Here is a 21,918-nt window from a genome sequence, read left to right on the forward strand (position 1 = left end):
CGGACCGTGTGTCTGTATTCATCATATCCGTTCTGCCGGACGGAAGAAAAATAGGGTATAGAAATAACCCCGACATCAGGGGGATACAAACAAATGATGGGGAACATAAACTCGCAGCGTTCGCCGACGATATCTTATTATTTATAATAAATCCAACTATAACACTCCCGAATCTATTAAAAACCCTCAAATTGTATGGAGATGTAGCTAATTTCAAAATCAATCCTCTAAAATCAGAAATCCTTAATATTAGCGTGAATCCACAGGACGTACGGAGATACAAGCAAGAGTTTCCATTTATTTGGAAAGATACCGAGATAAAATATTTGGGAGTTAATATTACATCATCCCCTGACCTAATCTACCTACAGAATTATATACCATTATTAAATGATATTAAAAAAGATTTAAAGAGAATTGCATTGAGACAAAGATCCCTACTAGGGAGAATAAATTGTTTTAAAATGTTTACTCTCCCTAAAATATTATACATAATTCAAATGTTACCAATCGCACTACCGGGTGCTTACTTTAAAATACTAAAACAGTTATTAAATAGGTTTATATGGCGGAACAAAAAAATGCGCATAAGTATGGAGGTGTTAATTAGAGATAAGGAACATGGTGGTTTGGGGGTACCTGATATTTACACATATTATATGGCCATTCACATGGCACGGGAGGTTGATTGGGTCAGAGATAACAAAGAGAAAAGGTGGGTGAGATTAGAAAGTTGTTCAAATAAGTCACTGTTAGGAAAAGAGATTTGGATACCGCCACATTTTAGACAAATAAATCCGCACATGCACAAAATCACATTGGCATCCATGTCTACATGGGATAGGGCACATAAAAAACATAGATGGGGTTATAACTCCCCACTAATCCCTTTATTTGACACAAATTTTTTTGTACCAGGGAAAATGGACCTGTTTGGTAACTGGATTAAAAAACCAGATGCACAATTAAAAGACATATTAAAAGACGGCAAAATTCTTACCTACCAGGAACTAAAAAAAAAAAAAAGAACTGTTTGAGTTGAATAGGTGGCGATACTTGCAGCTGACGCATTTTGTAGATTCCTTCCCCTCCCCCCTGAGGTCAGATAGATACTTGCTCCCTTTGGAGCGTTTGTGTTTAGCACCAAAGGGAAGGGGCGCGATCTCCGCAATTTATAAAATACTGATGGGATTGAAAGACTCCGGTTTCCCTCCTTATATTGATAAATGGAAAGAGGAACTGGGAACGGGTAAAACCGAGACAGAGGTCAGGAAAATATTAAAAAAGACGCATACGACTTCACTTAATTGTGCATTGATCGAAATGAACTTTAAGTGTTTAGCACGATGGTATATAACCCCGGCCATAGCACACCGTTATCAAGACGACACCTCCAAATATTGTTGGAGGGGCTGTCTTGAGGTGGGCACTATGTCACATATATGGTGGACCTGCCCAAAAATTAAAACATACTGGAATAATGTATTAATAATAATTGAGGAGATAACCGGAATTAAAATTCCTCCTGACCCATGGGTCTGCCTGTTTCATGGGACAGAAATGTCAACTAAACAGTACATGAGAACCTTACTTCCCCATGTACTAGATGCAGCAAAGAGTCTGATCCCCAAACAATGGAAGGACCCTATGAGCCCGACAGAGAAGAGCTGGTTTTGCAGAATTAATGATCTATATTATGCTGAACAGCTCAGGTACATGGGAGAGGAGGGAGAAGGCGGATTTAAACGAAAATGTCAGGATTGGGTTCATTTTAAACTTGGACCAAGGTATATAGATAGGATGATATAGTGTAGGAAGGTGAACGGGCAAAGAGTGATTCAATAGGAGACAGAATTCCGGAGATAGGGGAGGGTGGGAGGGTGGGGATAAGGGTTGGGGGTGGCTTGAGGGAGGGGCGAGGGTTTGTTCGGCTAGGGGAAACTAATGTATCTATTTATGTATTTAAGTATTTTTTCCTTTTTCTCCTTTCGTATATTTATTGACACATATTTAAAAAAGCACTTTTGCAATAACAAAAAAAATAAAAAAAAAATCTTTTCCAACCATGATGCGAACTAAGGAGACTGCGAATTGAACGCAAATTGATTGAGTATCCTGATAGTTCTCTGAGGCGGAAAAAAAAAAAAAAAAAAAAAAAAGCGTATTTCAAAACAAAAATGTAATATATTGTAGCTTACCAGACCTTGGATGTAGGGGCTGCATTACTTTCCACAATATGTTGAGTTTAGAGGTCCTTTAACCGAGCACAATGTGAATTTTGATTGCTGCAGTTTTTTTTATTTATTTTTTTATACCATGGACCTCGTCCACCTGCGTATTTGATGCTCAGCAGAACTGCTAAGCAGTTCAGAGGATGTTGAAAGATGCATATGGCTGACAATACATTGGATAGAGACTTTTGTGTGTGTGTGTGTGTTCATTTTCATTTTTTTCTTGTACCTAGATTCTGTACAATGCGGGGGAGAAAAAGTGGGGGACAGATGAGGACAAGTTCATTGAAGTTCTTTGTTTGAGAAGTTTCCAACAACTCCGGCTAAGTATGTTTTTGTTTTCTTATTGAGAATTAAATTGGCTTTGTTGTGGAAAGTTTCATGAAATAATTTTCTTTTGGTATGAAGCACACAGGGAAAAGTAGATAGGCCATAAACAGACCAATGAAAGATCACATTTTTCCTATAACCTCTCGGGTCTCCAACAATGCATGTTTAGTAGAGCGCACACGTATTGTAGTTTTAGTTATTTATTTATACTGAAAACCTGACTCGTTGACAGTCTGCTGTGCTGAAACCTAGGGTTTGGATGGTGGGAAAAGACCCAAGCCATTGTGTTCTACCTGCCTGCTCCTGTTGTGGGCTCTCTTGTTGGCTGTGACACACCAGAAGCCATGATCATCTTTCAGTGATCTGCTCCCTATAACCGAGGATGACACGCGGTGTACCCTGCAGCTTACACTTATTTTGGTTTTTGTAGATTGTAAGCTCTAACGAGCAGGGCACTCTTATTCCTCTTGTACCAAATTGAATTGTAACTGTACTTGCTGTCTGCCTTCATTTTGTAAAGCGCTGAGCAAACTGTTGGCGCTATATGAATCCTGTGTAATAATAATAATAATTGCAGGAATTAAAGATGCAGTGTCAGTGGACTGAATCATTTTAGTGGGGATGAACGTTTTACTCATAAGGAGTCCCTGGGCATTTTATAGTGATATACACTATTCACCTGCATGTGGAAATGGTGTTAATGAGATGAACTAGTTATTGTGTGAAATTGTATCTTTTGCCTATCCTTGGGTAGTGGTCTACACAGAACAGCCTAATCATATCACATCTCCACATAGGACCATAACCACGATTTAGTTATGCCCATCAACTACCTTGATTTTCGGTGATGTTAATGGGACGGCTGGTGATGCGGCAGTGACACAACAAGGTGAGGGATGTGGCGGTAGCAGATGAGTGGATGCCCGCTTTACACACACATTCATTCACATCAGTCCCTACCCTCGAGGAGCTTACAATCTATGGTTCCTAATTCACATTCATACATACACATACTAGGGCCAATTTAGACAAGAGTCAATTAACCTACCAGCATGTCTTTTGAAGTTTTAATAAATTTGGTTTTGAAGTGAAGTTAGGCCAGTATGTTGCTGCATGTTGGGTGAAAGATCTTAAGTAACCTTTACTCAAGGGTGGCTTTTTTTTTTTCGATTTTTAAACAGCATTTGATGAATATCAGAAAATCTGCAATAAGAGTATTGAAGAAAGCATAGCTGGTGAAATATCCGGTCACCTTGAAGATTTGCTTCTTGCCATAGGTAAGACCAGAGTTCTGAAATCATATTTTTGCAGAGACAAAGAAAATCTGTCAGGATAGAAATAAGAAATTGCCATTGTCAGCTTGTTTTTAAAGTGGAGGTTCACCCAAAAACTCAATTTTTAACATTAAATTGAGGCTCATTTTGGGAAGCAGAATCGGGTGTTTTTTTTTAAATCGAAGCAGTACTTACCGTTTTTGAGAGCAATATTCTCCCCTGCTTCCGGGTATGGGCTGCGGGACTGGGCGTTCCTATTTGATTGACAGGCTTCCGACGGTCGCATACATCGCGTCACGATTTTCCGAAAGTAGCCGAACGTCGGTGCGCAGGCGCCGTATAGAGCAGCACCGACGTTCGGCTTCTTTCGGCTACTCGTGACGCGATGTATGCGACCGTCGGAAGCCTGTCAATCAAATAGGAACGCCCAGTTTCGAAGACCATACCCGGAAGCGGCGGAGAAGATCTATCTCTAAAACGGTAAGTACAGCTTCGATTTAAAAAAACACACACGATTCTGCTTACCAAAATGAGCCTCAATCTAATGTTAAAAAAAAAAATTTCGGGTAAACTCCCGCTTTAAGATCCATGATCACCTTTTCTAGATACACCAAGACATTAGACGGTTAAAGTGATTGATTTTCATATCATGGGAGCACAGAAACGCTTTTGTAAACAAGGACCATCTTGCAGGGACACAGAATTATAGTGCTAAACTGCTTGTTTGTCGAGCATCATAATCCGCCTTATGTCATAAAGTTGCCCATAGAAAAGTCTACACTTTTGGGAAGATTTGAGAACAATTTAGTGTCTATTGTACCATGACAACCCTGAATAGACATTCTTGGAGAACAAAGTACTTGGGCAGAATAGAGATCTTTGACTGATCTGTTAATCTGCAGTTTCAGGATGGTCTGCACACAGCTTCTCCATTGCCCAAAACAGAAGCATTCATGTGTCCAGATAACACCCCATTTATAGAAAAGTATGTATTGATCAAGAAATTGACCAAGAAGACATCAAAAGTTAGTTTGATAATAAATTAATGGTTATAGCACACTTTCTAAGTCACTTGTTCAGTACCTATACGTAGGTACCTATACGTATACTGGGGTCGTGCATTCTCACTGACTTCATTAGCTGTATGCTTATTCCAGTGAGTGACTGGAAAGCATGTGGATCAGCATAACGAGCAAGACACTAGAATTGTGATGTTCCTTTCATTATTGCTGCACGTCTGTGGTCTTTAGAGTATCTCTGATGCTGGTGGCTATGGATTGAAGATCTGAAAGGCAGCAGCTGTAAAATAAAGGGATCTCCAGGAGAACTTTGTTGTACAGACTTCTCAGATTTACGTCAGAAGGGCAGGTGTCAAGTAGCTTAATACCCCACACTTTTAAAGCAGTCAACTTTCACTTGTACTGGAGAACATTTAATTAAATGTAACTAAAATTTTGTATTTTTTTTCTTTTTTTTGTTCTTTGCATGGTGTAAAAATTATAGAAATGTTTTCAGTTTGTTCATAAAATAAAGCTCTATTTAATCTTCATTGGAATTAAAATATGAAATGTATTTAATGTACTGAAATCATTTAAACTGTAATGCTAACAGTATGTGTGTGTTGTTTTTTTTTTTTATGCAGTAAAATGTGCAAGGAGCACCCCTGCTTTCTTTGCTGAAAGGTTACACAAAGCCATTAAGGTATTAATATGCAATTTTATTTATGTTTTTGTTTTCACAAAGTGTTTTCTATGACATCTACTGACTTGTATAACCTACATAACAATTAAGTAAACCTAGCCACAAAATATACATGTTATCTTAGTATTTTTGCGTAGCATTAATACTGAACCATTCCTGTATGTGCCTTTTTAGATTCTGATCGGATTTATTAAAATTTTCCTTTGCATGGTAGGGTGCAGGAACAGATGAATACACTCTTACAAGGATTATGATCTCCAGATCAGGAATTGATCTGTTGGATATCCGTGCCGAATATAAGACTCTTTCTGGGGAGTCCCTGCATTCAGCTCTCAAGGTAAAAGTTATGTTAACAGTAACCTGTTAGAAAACAACACTTGTCCACCAAATTCAAGCTTTTTTTTTTATTCTGATTTAGTAGGCAAAACAAAATTCCGATTTGGACAGCTGCCTGTTCTCATTGGAGAAAAGTTTGTTGTTTTTTTTACTTTTCAACGAGCACTCATGTTTAATTTTTGGGATCCACCATCTACATGATAATTTCTGTCAGTTATAATTGAAAGATTACATTTTTCAAGAAAATTGCATCTGGATTTACTTCAGTGTTGGTTGTTGGTCGTTACCAGTCTTCTGGTGTATATTAGTACTGGGCATGTGTGAGGTGTGTGTTTTTTTTTTTTTTTTATTAAACTAGAAGCACCCACATAATTGTGGAAATGTGTAATGGTTAATAGCATAGGTTGGATCCCACACATTTTTAGAGTGCTTGTTACCAGTGTTTTTGCCTGATGTGACTGACTGCTATTATTTAGAAGGAGGGGTAGATATGTACTTAAAGAAGAAAAAAAAATACTGGCAAAATCTGTAAATTTGTAAGAATCTATCAACCATAAAGCGCACTAGACAAAAATGGTGGACCAATTCACAAAAATGCTAATTAAGTATCCAAACTTCAATATTTCATACATAACCACTTTTTGGAAGGATAAAATGGCATTTTTGACTTTCATTACAATCGGTTTCCTGGAGTACAGGACACAGGCTTCTTTAGATCATTACTACTGCAGCTATCTTCAGGTGACTAGACACTGGCAAAAAAGCTGTGTGAACATCCCCCTTCCCATTCAAACCTGGCCTCAGTTTTGTAGCAAGCAATTAGAGCATATGAACAGGGGAGGAGTCTGTTCTGTACTTGGCAAGTCAAAAATCCTATTGTCCTGATTTACAGTATAGGACAAAGGCTTCTTTAAATCAATATAAGTGGGATGTCCAAAAGCAATCCAACTGAGAGGTGGGCAACACTGCTTACAATGCCAACAGACCCACAGAACAAAAATGGTTCAAGAGGCCTGGAGAGCAGCTGATAGTACCTTATACCCTAAACTGGCATCAGAAGGGACTGGAACATTCACTTTGATAGAACTTCACAAAGGTGAGCAGAAGCCCAAGCCTTGCAAATCTGGGATACAGATGCCTGTTCTTCAGACTACAGGCATTAATGATGATAACTTGTCTAATCCACCTGGAGCAGGATGCAGGGAAATCCTTGTGGGAGTCATCAGGAAGTACAAAGAGGGGATCCTGATTTCTGCAAGAAAGTCGTAGCTAAAAGGTAAAGCCCCCACAGAGCCCACTACATTCACACAATGCATGCAATTTTCCCTGGGATGCTTCAGATGCTTTCGGGTGTTTTAGCGCTAAAATTAGAGCCTGAAAAGCGCCTCTTATACCTCCCCAGTGTAAAAGCCTAAGTGCTTTCAAACTGTGGTGCAAGCAGCATCTTTGGGGTGGTAAGGTATCTTTGGGATCGGCTCCCAAAACGCCCTCCCCATTGAAATGAATGGGCAATGCTTCCAAAGCCCCTGCAAAGCGATTCGACAGCGCTGCAACACGGGTGCTTTTTTTTTTTTTTTTAAACTTACTTTATTGAGTTCAGTCACATTGTACAGTTTAGCAATACTCGTTGGTAACAGTGACGTACATTTCTCCATTACAACAAAGCAACAAAGAAAACGTGAAGAAATATCCGAAGGTAGCCAAAACAAGTAAAGCATGAGAAGGTTATTCTTGAGAGTAGGGTGGATGGCTCGCCTACCCGCCTCAGTTATCTAAGCACAGCGCGGTTCGGGCTCTGGTATTGCCACGGGTGGAGAACCACACTAGGCGGTTCCAGGGGCGACCCTACTCGGGGTCCACGCCGGAGATGGGGTGCCATTCAAGGCCTCCAACAACCGCCCCCCAGTGCGCCGCCCAGGCCCCCCCAGTCCCCGCATTTAACACGGGTGCTTTTAACCCTTTCTTGGGCCACTAGCGGGGGTTAAATTCGCCCCACTAATGGCCAAAAAGCACCGCTAAAACTAGCAACGCTTTACCGCTAACTCCCCAGTGGGAAAGTACCCTTAAGCCTCGGAACAACTTAGATTTTATTTTTTTGTGAAACAAATTCTGTACAGGTTAGGGTCACTAATGCGTGAAAAATAAAATGGGGTTGGGACTTTGTATGAGGCATGTGGTATACATCACCACAGGCCTCCATCCCTGTAATGGTATACAAAATGGAGGGTTGGGACTTTAAATGAGATGCGATTATAGCAGTATGCGATTAAGTATATATATATATATATATATATATATATATATATATATATATATATATATATATATAAAATCTAAAAATTGTTTCCATAATGACCAGGCTCAAAAATACCAGCCCAAGAAGCACTAAACCAAATTAATCTGTCTAACTGTATGTAATTAAAACAGAGGTTTAGTTGCAGGAATTTGCAAATACCTGGGAAGCTGCAGGCCAAGCGTCACGGCACTCTGTGTAGCTGCAGTCCTAACTCTGATTTTTAAGGCCTCCAAAGGAGGAACACAGGTGTGCTAATCAATAGACAGGGAGCAGATGGCAACCTAGACCTGCCCCTATCTATAGTTTTTTTTTTTTTTAAATCAGAAAAGGTTTTATTAAGAGAGAAGAACCATACAATTTTACAAGCACATCCGTTACATTGTGCAGCATAAAAAACACTGGATACAGGCTGCATCCTAACACATATCTTTCTACTCGTACACAAGGGTACTAAACAATATATGCTGTATCCAAACTAAGTTGTTAACATTGTCATACCTAGCGCTGTACATATCACGTCCAATTCTGTTCTCCCTCCCTTCCTCAACTCAGGGAAACTTATTGAGGAGAAACAAGGTAGCAAAAAAAAAAAAAAAAGAGAGAAAAAGAAAGAAAAAAAGGGGGAGGAAAAAAAAAAAAAAAGGGGGGGGGGAGTTTCACAGCTCATATACAGGGCAGACGTTCCGGCAGAGAACCCTATCAGCGGTACAAGAGGGATGTGGTAACTGCATTGCTATCACCCGTCACCACCTAAAACACACAAAGACAGGTCTCACTGTCACTGGGGATATTCATTGCATAAGCCCACCCCATCATATATATCTCTTACCCCACAAGAGGGTCACCTCCTTGCCTCAGCAGTCTGTCCATCACTAGATCGACCGGTGACAGCCCGGGGGCATCCAACCAAGGTGCCCCTATCTATAGTTGGTCTGGCAAATGAGAGCACTGGAAAGACAAAAAAAAGGGGTGAAACCAATACATGCCTACCAAACCAAAATACCACCAAACTAGGTGCGGACCACATCAAACTGGGTCAGCTAGTCAAAAAATGACAATGCATAAATTAACTGTGGGTGGTAGATCTGTGGAGGCACTCTGTTACACTCCTGAAAATCGCATCTCCATCCCTAGCTAATGTTAGAAAAATAAAATGGGGTTGGGACCACTAATGCGTAGGCTTGGCTAGTAGATGTGAGAGCAACAAGAGAGGCCACATTACAGGTAAAGTTAGAGAAGGAAATACCCCTGATATGTTTGGGGGGCAGCTTCTGCAGAGCTGAAAGAATCAGATTGAGGCCCTAAGGCAGTGGTTCTCAACCTTTCTAGAGCTGTGACCCCTTGATAAAATGTCCCAAGTTGTGGGGACCCCTAACAGTAAAATTATTTTCGTAGCGTGGGTTGTCAGCACCCAAGACAAGTAATTTGTACCCCTAACCCACGGACTTTTAGCGATTCCTGAGTCCCTTCCACTTGTACAGTATTAAATCCCCTTAGTACATTTTAGGATGTACCAATCTTTCTCTTCTCCTTTCTTTCCCTTTTTATCTCTCGCTGTCTTAATTTTTTTTTTTCCTTCCCCCATCCCTCTCTAGCCATCATTTTTGTTCTCTTATTCTTTCTCTCCTTTTTCTTTGTTCCACCGCCTCTTTTCCTCCCCCTTCGATGTATTCTCTATTTGTATTCCTTCTCTTACTCCTTGGTGGGGGGGAGTTGGGAAGAGTGGCAGTGCTGGGGGGAGTTCTGATCGGCCAACTTAGGTGCTCTTGATCAAGGTCATCTGCTGATCCGAGAACTGTAGTGGGGACTTATAATGGAAACTATAATAACAGGTAGTGTTACTCAATGTGTCTCCGGTTTTGTGGTGTCTCGTAGCAGTGACACCTATGCCGAAATCAGGAGATAGGGTCTCCTCCAGCCCCTCCCACTTCATATTCCTCACCAGTCATCTGACCTCTAGTCTCTGCCTCCCAGCCATGCTGTGAACTGAATTGTCGGCTGCGGGCTTCAGGAACAGCCCAGCTAGGCAGCAACAGGCTCCAGGGACAGCCCTGCTGGGTGGCCACGAAAAGGCTGGAAGAGTGGTGCGGGCTTCAGGAACAGCCCAGGATTTGGTGACCCCTGGCAAATGGTCATTCGACCCCCAGGTTGAGAACCACTGCCCTAAGGGGACACAGAAGATCAGACAGCAGGATATAGATGTGAGCACCACCATGAACAAATGCCTTAAATAGAGCGTGAAAGCCCAGAGGTCGCTGAAAAAGAATGGCCAAGGCTGAACCTTGTCCCTTGATGGTACTCAAATCCAAATATTGGTCCAGACCGAACTGTAGGAAAGACAGACCCATGGAGTACTTTCTGTGATAAAAGTTCCTCCCCTCACACCAAGCAAAACGTGTTTTTATTAGGTAAAATTATAAACTTTGTGGGAAGTCAACTTCCTAGCCTTTATCTAGTGAGGAACAACAGAATCTGAAAAGCACCTGTCCCTCAGGACTGTGGCTTAAGCAGCAATGCTGTTAAAGCCAGCAACCGAGAAAGAAGAGGGAACACTGCCTCTTGGGCCAGGAAGCCTGGCTGTGCCCATGGAGCATCTGACAGAATTCTGAGTACTGTATCCTCCTGGGCCAATTTCGTGTGATGAGGATCACTGGGCTGCTTTTCATATCAATCCTGCAAAGTAGGCAAAGAAGAATCTGGAGAGGAGCAAAGGTGTAGATCGGGTTGAATTGGTCTCGCTGAGTCACCAGAGTATCCACTGTCCCCAAACCTGTCCAGTTTGTTGTTGAATCTGGACATTAAGAGATCTACATCCTGTGTCCTTTATCTAGTTTTTGCAATACCTGCAGTTGGAGAGTGCATTCTCCCAGATCTAGATACTAATGATTTATAAAGTCTGTCTGCCCAGTTTCCATGTCTGGGCTGTGAACGGTGGAAAAGACTGGAACATTAAGTTCTGCCCGAGAGAGGATCAAGTCATGTTGCCTGCTTGGTGTTTCACTTACTATAGGCCACAGTTGTGGCATTGTCAAACTGGATTCTTGCAATTTTAGATTGTAGATGGGAAGGCAAACTTTCTCCAATCACCACATTCCCTGCTCCGACATGGTATCCAGAACTTCACCCCACCCCAACATGCTGGCATCTGTTGTGAGAGCCTTCCATGATTGTGGAGGAAAGGTCTTTCCTAATTCCAGCACTTGTCTGAAAATTCACCATGCTAAGGTGAGTTTGACCCTGGGGTTTAGACGCATAGGGCAGTACAATAAGTCTTTTTGTTCCACACTCCCAGAGTGTTCATTTTCAACCGTCCAGAGAGAGACTGGGCATATGGCAAGGTTTCAAATCTCAAAGAGGGTAACTGAGACCCAATACCCTGATGCAGGCATGAATCACGAGATTTTCTGAGCCCAAAAAGAATGGGCTTGAGAGCTAAGGGAGGCTCCATCACTGCAAAGAAGCTTTGGCTGGCTTGCAGTGCCGTGTCTCCTTAAAGCAGTAGTAATGTCCGCTTTGTGATTTTTTACTATGAGGCTTGCCTGTAGGTAAAATTAATTTGCCCATTTAGGAGATATTCACACTGGATGCAGCCAGTGACTTTGCCGTGCCAGAACAGGGCACATGCTCAGGGGTGACACGTCATTGCGGTTTCGCCCACTCACACAGCCAGAGTCCCCGAACTCTGGAAGGAAGCCCTGTCAGCGGTGAAGGCGAGCTGCTGGAGGGCTTTGTTCCAAGGTAAGTATTTCATAATGGTTGTTTTTAAACTTAAAAATGGTCATAAAGGATTTATATTTTTTTTTACTCTGTTATGTATACTTTGTCAGTTGCAGGAAATCCAAGCATGTTAGCTAGTCATATAAAAAGGAATATTAAAGGAATAATGAGCCTCCCAAAAGCATTGTTTTCAGTCTTCTGCCTCTGGTGACTGTCAATTATAAAGGTGTGCTATAAACACAACATTGTTTTATATTTGTTGTCTTCAGTCGGATACCTCTGGGGACTACGAGGCAGCACTGTTGAAACTCTGTGGAGGAGAGGATTAAAGGAAGAACATGGTCAAACTATTGCTACTGTGAAGAAATACAATTTTATAAAGTTATGCTTGTTTTGTCTCTGCTAAATGTTAACACACAAAATTACAGAACAGCTGCTAATAAAGAATACATTGCTATACATGTCATATTCTTTTCTCCTGGGACAGGGTGATCTGCTGTTAAGTAGATCTAACTTAAAAGCAATCTAAGAGATACTACGTGACAACAGTCTATGGTTGGTTTCAGAATTCCATCCCATTTAAAAATTTACATTAGGGCTGCACTAACTGTGTGTTACACTGTGTATACTGTAAAAATGGTGCAGCACTATAATAACTAAAGTCCATGTATACATCCAGAGTGGTAATTGTTGAAGCAGAAACTGTGTCATAGGCATAAAGAGACCAGCACCTGAACACACTAGTTCTCTTACCCTCTAATAGGATAAATAGCTCATTGGCTATCACTCAAATGACGGCTCCAACAGCAATCCACTTCAGGGATATTCTCCAGTGTCTCCACCACAGCACCTGAAGTCCGGTTCTGCTCCTTGCCATTGCTTGTATTTCCACACTTAATTTTCCTCTATTGGTGACAGTCATTCTGGGCCCTCGTGCCTGCACATGAGCCCCATCCAGACCTACAATAGCAATGTGATAAGGGCCCTTCAGTTAGGCTTTACCTTGCTGATCAAATTAATATATGTGGGAAGACACTGCAGGCTTGTAAAATCTATTCCTTTTTGACTTGCTACTGGTACGTTCAGGAAGTAATGTCTTACAGTTTTTATGAACATTTACAGCACGGTCTGTCTGACAGCATAAAAATTGTAAGACATTACTTCCTGAATGTACTGTGTATGTATGAACTGTGCTGTATGTGTTGCACTGTATTTTCTAATATGTTCGATTGGATTACACCTAGTTTGATTTGAGCCTGGAACTCTGCTTTAAAGTAAACCAGGCAAATACCTGGGTAAATAAAGCTGAGAAATTGAATTAAAATAATTGGACCCCCTGCACAATGGTTGCCTTTTCATGAGATCCTGGTGTATTGGTGCACCTGGGAAGCACAGGTGCAGCATCCAGCCCTGCTGCCTGTCAAAGTCTTTGGCTGTAGCTGGATAGGTTTAAACGTTGCCCCAGGGGCTACTTGTATTTATCGCTGTATGCATTCAGGGACATGTTCTGCGCATATACCCTGAATACACAGGGCCCAAAAACGTAACATTTTTGAAACGTGGAAGTTCCAAAACTCTCATTTTAATCCTTGCTTCACTATTTAATGGTGAATACTTGACATGGAACAAGCATGTGAAGGTCAGGCATTCTGACATCAGATGTGCACATGCTTTTTTCAGGTCACAGACACACAAAGAGAAAGATGGATAAGGAAAGTCCTGGGACAGCTAAATCCTATTGTTCTGGCCTGATAGGTTCTCTTTTTTTTTTTTTTACAAAGTACATACAATACAAATATACAGTTCAATAAACAAGCTGTGCATATATTGAGGTAGTAAAATATTGTAAAGAGAAAGTAGTTGATTTACTAAAGAAAAATATGCTGTGTGCTGCAAGTATCTCAGAGCTCAGTAAATACTCCATCACATTCAAGATAATAAAAAACAGCATTTTTGCTTACACATGGTTGGATAGAAATCAGCAGAGCTTGCCCTCAGATCTAGAGCAAATGCACTTGCAGTGCACAGTAACTCAACCTCAAAGTGTCCTGGAAGAATTGGCTGCCAAATGACCGGACCATATTTTGGGAGTCGCACTGCGTTGCTGTAAGTGACAATTGCATGGTCGTGCAACGCTATACTCAAACAACATTTATTTCCTTTTTTTCCCACAAATCAAGCTTTCTTTTGGTGGTATTTTGATCATCTCTGTGATTTTTCTTTAGTTTTTTTTTTTTTTTTTGCACTATAAACCAAAAAAGAGCGACAATTTTGAAAAAAAGTTTTATTATAGCAAAAAAAAAAAAAAAAAAATGACCTCAAATTTATTTATGGTGGGGGGGTCGAAATACAGTGGAAAAAGATAGATAGGAAATATTGGATAGGTTCCCCTCTTCACCAGACCAGCTCAGAGTCCATAGAACAGTGTGTAGTCTCCATGAAGGTGTTGTGATCGTCGGAGTACAAGAATTCACGCCAATAGAACCCTTTTTTTCAGGAGCGGGCGCCCTTTTCGGTAGAGAACACGTCTTAAGCAAATGTGGTAAGACCAAGCGTTTGTAAGCCTTCTCAGGTTTGGTAGGATGGTGTAAGCAATAGAAGGCTGTTCTAAAGGAATTGGGTAATTGGTAAATGTTTGCATTAAATGACTCACCATAGACCAGGAATTTAAAAATTATATATATAAAATATATACAAAGCTGCGCTGCAAATACGGTTTCATCTAAACCGTGAAGAATGGAATGAGTGATGAAACCACAATGAATCAACAAATGTGAATAAATAACAAAAATATGTACCAAAAATATCAAAGTATATAGCAGCCTCCTGGTTGGTGACTAGCCAAGCAGAAAAACTGGGTGTACAAATAAAGTCACAATGAATAAAAGTCCTCCAGTGAATAAAGGATGGTGGCTATAATTAGTTTAACACCCAAGAGAAGTGCCGTGTTCTTGCAGAAAGAAATCCTCCACCTCAGATAAGATGTCTCCTTACCAGATTCACTGATCTCCTGATTGAGATCGTGACAGCGTGTGGCTTATTATCCCCGCCCGGGGTCTCTCACTACTGCACTTCAGATGCTTTTTCCCTTCAGAGTCTCACAGGTCCTCAGTGTTTCTCCCAAATTTAAAGTCCCCATGTAGGAATATGAAACACTGACATGAAGTACTGTAAATTAAGACTTTAATAAATATCAAAAATTGCACTTACAAACATTTGTAGCAATTTGCGTGTAAAATATCAAGCTGGCTGGCTTTAAAACTATTCCGCCCATCCTTCCGGGATGATAGCGTTCTTAGTGTTAGTGACGTCAGCACGCCGATTCTCCCTACGCCGTTTCGTCAAATGGTGATGTCTTCCAGGGGCACGAGCGGCGTGCTGACTCACCGCTAATTATACTACACAGTGGGGAACGCCCAGTTCAGAACTCCGGGGACTCCCACTGATTATTCCGCCATGATTGAACGGGGAAATTTGCCAGTACTGTGTTACAATGCTATGCGGCTGTAATGAAAAAACAACATGCCGCTACTGGCTGAAAGTCAATAGAGGGATGCAGCCTTCTATAAGGAAAAGCTGCTCCATATTAACTATATGAAAGTTGATTAATAATAATATCACAAAAAAAATATGTATAAAAAAAAAGATAATAGAGTTGGAAGCACAGATCGGCAAATAATCAATGTAGGTTACCAACTCTAATGGCAAAATTAATTTCAAGTATGCTAAATCTAAAAATGTTCGTTGGTAACCTACATTGATTATCTGCCGATCTGTGCTTCCAACTCTTCTATTTATCTTTTTTTTTTTTTTTTTTATACATATTTTTTATTCAACTTTCATATAGTTAATATGGAGCAGCTTTTCCTTATAGAAGGTTGCGTCCCTCTATTGACTTTCAGCCAGTAGCGTCATGTTTTTTCATTACAGCCGCATAGCATTGCAACACAGTACTGGCACATTTCTCCATTCAATCACGGCGGAATAATCAGTGGGAGTCCCCGGAGGTCTGAATTGGGCATTCCCACTGTGTAGTATAATTGGCACGCTGCTCGTGTCCCTGGAAGACGTCACCATTTGATGAAACGGCGTAGGGAGGAGCGATGTGCTGGCGTCACCAACACTAAGAACGCTAGCTGATAAGATGTACTGTCCTGAGATGCATGTTGCAGTGTACAGATGACCTGAAATAAACATCCAATGTTTCAGACCAGAGTCTTGTGTCTCTCACAACACAGAGGATATAACAGAGGCGACGAGGATGGGATTTACAAAGTGTATATCAGTCAGAGAGAGAGCGAGAGAGACAAAGACATTGTGGATTGTCACCTGGATAAAAGCAATCACAGATCCCAGCAGGAAAATGTCATTAATCGGGACATTAAGTGAGTTTGATGGAGAACAGACATCCTGGAGTTCCTGGGTTGAGAGACGAACAGTATTTCAGTGCAAATGCCATCCCAGACAACAGGCAAGTAGCAGTATTTCTGACAGTGGTTGGTGTCAAAACAAATGACACTCTTAGGGATCTCCTTTACCCTGTAAAACCACCAACTAAGACATTGGCAGAGCTGCTATCGCTGCTAGAGAATCACTTCCAGCCTAAACCACTAGACATTGCAGAAAGATTTTTTTCTTTCAGAGGCAGCAGCAGACAGGTGAAGAGATTAAAGCTTATGTGCTCGCCCTTCGCAGACTGGCCTCTTGTTCTTTTTTGGCGAGTACCTACCTACTGCACTGAGAGATACGTTTATTATGGGACTGAATTGTGAGTCGATCGAAAGGAGACTTAACCGAGAAAGACCTTACCCTTACAAAGGCAATTGAGATAGCTTCAGTGGCAGAAGGGAAGAGGTGAAGCAGGAAGTTTTCAGAACAGCAGTCAAGCAAACTGCCTCATACTGCCTCAACAGTCCCCCCACCAAGCCGGGAGTCGGCTTGCTACCGTTGTGGGAATACAGACCATGATCACAAAGTCTGCCGGTTTAAGGATCAGACCTGTCATAATTGCTTTAAGACAGGCCATCTGAAACAAGTTTGCCGTAGCAAGAAGGTGCGAGATAACAACCTCCTGAACCACAAGACAAAGACATATATGGTGGGAAGATATACATTATCATCTGAGTCAGAGGATGAGGAAGTGCTCCACAGATTGGACGTACATCATATGCATTCAGCACCCTCCGCAATGACTGTAGATGTAACCGTTGAGGGAAAGAAACTCAAGATGGATGTAGACCCGAAAAACTGTCCGCCCAACACCAATCAAACTGCAGACCTACTCAAAGCAGATACTCCACCCACTGGGTTACGTAAAGGTATTGTACAAGGGTCAGACAAAGAGACTGCCATTATATATCCTAGAAAATGGGGGACCCCCTCTTTTTGGGAGAGACTGGATTTCTCACTTTGGTATGCCAGACATCGCCATAAGTCCCTGTAACATCGTTACAATTCCATTAGGAGATAATGATGGATGGTTGGTGTCCCTGAAGCAGTGGTTCCCAAAGATTTTTGATGACCAGTTGGGAAAAATAAAGCATGACTGTGTGAGACTCAAGCTGAAACCCAACGCTCAGCCTAAGTTCTTCAAAGCTCGGACAGTACCTTTCGCACTCCGAGCAGGTGTGGAAGCAGAAATAAGTCGGCTGGAGGAACAAGGTGTCATCTCAAAGGTAGAGCACAGCGAGTGGGCATCACCAGTTATACCTGTAAAGAAAGCAAATGGGGACTTTCACCAAGCTTTATCTCAAACAAGCATATTTACAGTTTGAGGTCCATCCTTCTTCCCGCAAGTTTGACCATCAACACCCACAAGGGACTCTATGAATATAATTGGATGGTGTTTGGGATAGCCTCCGCCCCAGCCATTTGGCAATGAAAAATGAATGAGATTTTGGCGAACATTCCTTTCACGCAGTGCCTGCTAGATGACATGCTCATCACGGGATGGATCGACCAGGAACACAAGCAGAATGTGGAGCTTGTGTTGGCGAGACTCCAAGAACCGGGTCTGAAAGAACTTGGCAAAATGCCAATTCATGGTGCCTAAATTTGGAGTTTTGTGGCCACCTTGTGGATGCAGAGGGTATACACACCACGGAAGCCAAGGTTGATGCTTTAGTCAAAGCTCCAGCCCAAACCAACAGCAGCTGCGATCATACCTTGGCTTGCTGAACTATTACCACAAATTTCTGCCAGATCTGGCACACACCTTGTTTCCGTTGAACAAGCTTTTGGAGAAACACTCCAGATGGGACTGGTCGGCTGCATACCAACGTGCTTTTGAAGTTTCTAAGTGGAAGCTGTTAGCGTCACGCATGCTCGTGCACTATGACCTCCAGAAGACTCTCACCTTGGCTTGTGATGCCTCGCCCTATGGTCTGGGGGCGGTACTATCCCACATCTTACCAGCTGGGTCAGAAAAACCAGTGGTATTTGCCTCCAGGTCTTTGACAAAAGCATTAAGCAATTACTCACACATTGACAAATAGGCGCTTGCGCTAATATGGGCAATTAAGAAGTTTCATCTTTACCTGTATGGTAGGGAATTCACCATACTGACGGACCATAAACCACTTCTTCAGATCTTTAGCCCTGACAAAGGCATCTCCCACACTACTTCGGCCCACCTCCAACGCTATGCCCTATTCTTGGGGGCATACAGCTACAAAATTCAGTATCGTGGTCATGATGCCAATGCTAATGCGAACGCTATGTCCCGACTGACAGGGCGGTCCATGGACTCTTCTCCACCGGTCAAGAGTTGTCGTTATACCAGCCTGTCCTTGTCTTCTGGGGAGATAGCAGCCCATACAACCAAGGATACCTTTCTGAAAACAATACTCTCCTGGGTACGGTCCGGTTGGCCTGCAACTGTCACACAGGAGTATGAACCTTTATTTCCGTAGGCGTATAGAATTAACTGTGGCTGGCAACTGTTTTTTATGGGGAGACCAAGTGATCATTCCACAGACCCTCCGGAGACACATTCTGGACTTGCTACATACTGGTCATCCCGGGGGCACACGTATAATACAAAAGGCCAGAGGCTATGTGTGGTGGCCAAACCTAGACTCGGATATCACAACATATGTGAATGGATGTGCACAAACGGCAAGAGACCCTCCTCGAGGGTGCGTCCAGCCCTGGACTTGGCCCATGGTTCCTTGGTTTCGCCTACACTTGGACTTTGCAGGGCCGATCAGAGGACACACCTTCTTGATCATAGTGGACGCCCATTCAAAGTGGCCTGAGGTCATTCCTGTTACTCAGCCAACGACTAAGGCAACGGTTTCCATACTGTTACATCTCGCTGCTACGTTTGGATACCCCAGAGAAATCATCAGACAACAGTGCACAATTCACCAGTCAGGAGTTTCAGCATTTCCTGACTGCCCACAACATCAAGCACAAGTTGACCGCACCTTACCACCCGGCTACAAATGGTCAAGCAGAGCGGTTTGTGCAGACTTTCAAACGCTATTTCAAAGCTACAGTGGCTGCAAGTAAACACTCCCTGTCACCCCAGCAGCTGGACTCCTTCATTTCTGCTTACAGAAACACACTACATGCAACCACTGGGAAAACTCCAGCGGAACTCCTGGGTCGGCAGCCATGGACTGTTTTGGATATGCTCCGCCCTCAAACAGTCCAGGAACATGTACTGCAGTCCCAAGACAAGATGGTCAAACACAATGAGCTCCCCTGATTCAATGCCCAACAAAAGGTATGGGCCTGATCTTATGAGGCTTCCAACACCCGTTGGCTTCCTGCTGTCATTGCAGAGACTTTGGGACCCAAGATGTACAAGGTCCGCCTGGAAGATGGTTCCATTTAAAGACGTCATGCGGGCCAACTGCGTCCTCGTTCTCAACTGCCCGAATCCCTGATGCCGGCTGAGCCACCAGTGTCTCAAGGATCTGCTCCCAGCGAATCAGGATGCATGGAAACTGATGATTGGGGGGACTCTGAACTTTTGAACTCGGCTCCAACAGAGCCCTCCAGCTCCGGTCCGGAGGTCTGTTTACCCTCTGAGCTGGGGGATCCCTTCTTGGCCCCGCCGGTGCCCATTCCGGCCAGCCCTGTTTCCTCGGGTCCCGAATCGCTGTATGCCCGGCCTCAACGACACTATCACCCTCCTGACCGGTTTCAGTTGCAAGAGCGGTTACGAGACGTTCGACGGGGCCGACGGAAGTGATCCGATTACATATTAACCCCGCAACTGTCCCTGGAAGCTTGGTCTCCCATCTGGATGTGGGAGAAGTCCTGTAATTCTCCTGCGTTTGGAGGACTGTTATTGGACAGTTATCAGTTAATGTTTTGTGCCTGTTTTTGTTTTGTTTTTAGGGATGGATGGAAGGTGTTAGTACATGTGGAACCCTTTAGGTATGTCACTTTAAGGCTGGCTCCACCCAGCAGTGATGACAAGGGTCAAGGGGCATAGTAGCCATCTTAGAGAGAGCACATGTAAAGGAGCTGATAAAATGTACTGTCCTGAGATGCATGTTGCAGTGTACAGATGACCTGAAACAAACATCCATTGTTCCCATACCTCCCAACCCGCCCGGATTCTGTGGGAACTTCACGCACAGAATGCATCGTCCCGCAAAGCGGTTAACTTTCCCGCACAGGAAGGAGAAGAAAAAGTTCTGAGGGGAGACATGCGAGGAGAACTGACAGGCTGTGCAGTGGTGAGTAGCAAGAACTTCACATCCATCCACGCCCCCCCCCGCGATCGTCGGTCCCCCCTGTGATCGTCTGCCCCCCCGCTTAACAACTTCGATGATCGGCCAACCCCCCCCCCCCTCAACAAAAATGTCCCGCAGTGGAGTTTTAAAATGTTGGGAGGTATGATTGTTCCAGACCAGAGTCTTGTGTCTCTCACAACACAGAGGATATAACACTATCATCCCGGAAGGGTGGGCGTAATAGTTTTAAAGCCAGTCGGCTTGCTATTTTACACGAAATTGCTACAAATGTTTATAAATGCAATTGTTTATATTTATTAAAGTCTTCATTTACAGTACTTCACCATGTCAGTGTTTCATATTCTTACATGGGGGCTTTAAATTTGGGAGAAACACTGAGGACCTGTGAGACTCTGAAGGGAAAAGCATCTGAAGTCCAGTAGTGAGAGACCCCGGGCGGGGATAATAAGCCACACGCTGTCACGATCTTAATCAGAAGATCAGTGAATCTGGTAAGGAGACCTTTATTCACTGGAGGACTTTTATTCATTGTGACTTTTTTATTTGTACACCCAGTTTTTCTGCTTAAATGGGACGGATGTTACTGGCGCAAATGGAAAAAACAACTTTGTTCTATGTTGGATGGTTTGCTGCAATCAAAAGGGTGCAAGTCCCTCTAAAGTGGCTTGCCCAGAGTGTATTTGATATGATGTAAGGATTGCGCTACCCTGATAAGTGACCTACATCCACCTATTCATTTGTAATAAGCAAAATTAATTAACGCCTGTAAATATCACCTTGTGCTAATCCACCACAAGTTTACTAATAAGTGACAATCCACCAACAATGTATAAACAAATGTCAATTCTTCATATACCCAGTGTCTGTATACAAATAGTTTTCTAAAACGGCTATGTATGTATATATGAAAAAACATAAATATAACATGCTCGTGTTAATATATAATCAAAAACGTGCGTTACCCTGTTACGGGTTTTACAAAAAATATTGTGTCATAAAACAACAATTATTAAGGAAAAAATGACAAATAATAAAAAGTGTGGAAAATATATGTAAGGGAGAATCCCTATATGTATCATTTTCTCCTTGTTAGGAAAGTCCCAATGTTATAACCAAGTGCTCATAGACCATCAATATACCTCCTATGGAGTGTTCAAATACAACGTGATTTCACTACTTCCGTGATCTTCCCATCACCGTTAAAAATGGCCACTCACCAGATCCTATTCAATAAATGCCTTTTTGGTTCATTCCCAGGATAACCACTCCTATTTAACGTCAGTCACCACCGCTGTCAGGTATCTTGATATTATTATTATTAC

General features: G+C 42.4%; 1 protein-coding gene across 1 annotated transcript in view; it reads left to right on the forward strand.

The window, feature by feature from the left end:
- ANXA3 (annexin A3) overlaps positions 1-12,344 on the forward strand; it is a 53,277-nt gene extending 40,933 nt beyond the window's left edge. Inside the window, exons 9-13 of the mRNA XM_040324259.1 lie at positions 2,465-2,558; positions 3,743-3,838; positions 5,478-5,536; positions 5,751-5,873; positions 12,155-12,344. Of these exons, the coding sequence (XP_040180193.1) occupies positions 2,465-2,558; positions 3,743-3,838; positions 5,478-5,536; positions 5,751-5,873; positions 12,155-12,214 (432 nt within the window). The 3' untranslated portion in view covers positions 12,215-12,344. The remainder of the gene's footprint in view (positions 1-2,464; positions 2,559-3,742; positions 3,839-5,477; positions 5,537-5,750; positions 5,874-12,154) is intronic.
- The last annotated feature ends 9,574 nt before the right edge of the window (positions 12,345-21,918 follow it).

This window comes from Rana temporaria, chromosome 1 (assembly GCF_905171775.1).
Source record: "Rana temporaria chromosome 1, aRanTem1.1, whole genome shotgun sequence".
Classification (NCBI taxonomy): Eukaryota; Metazoa; Chordata; class Amphibia; order Anura; family Ranidae; genus Rana; species Rana temporaria.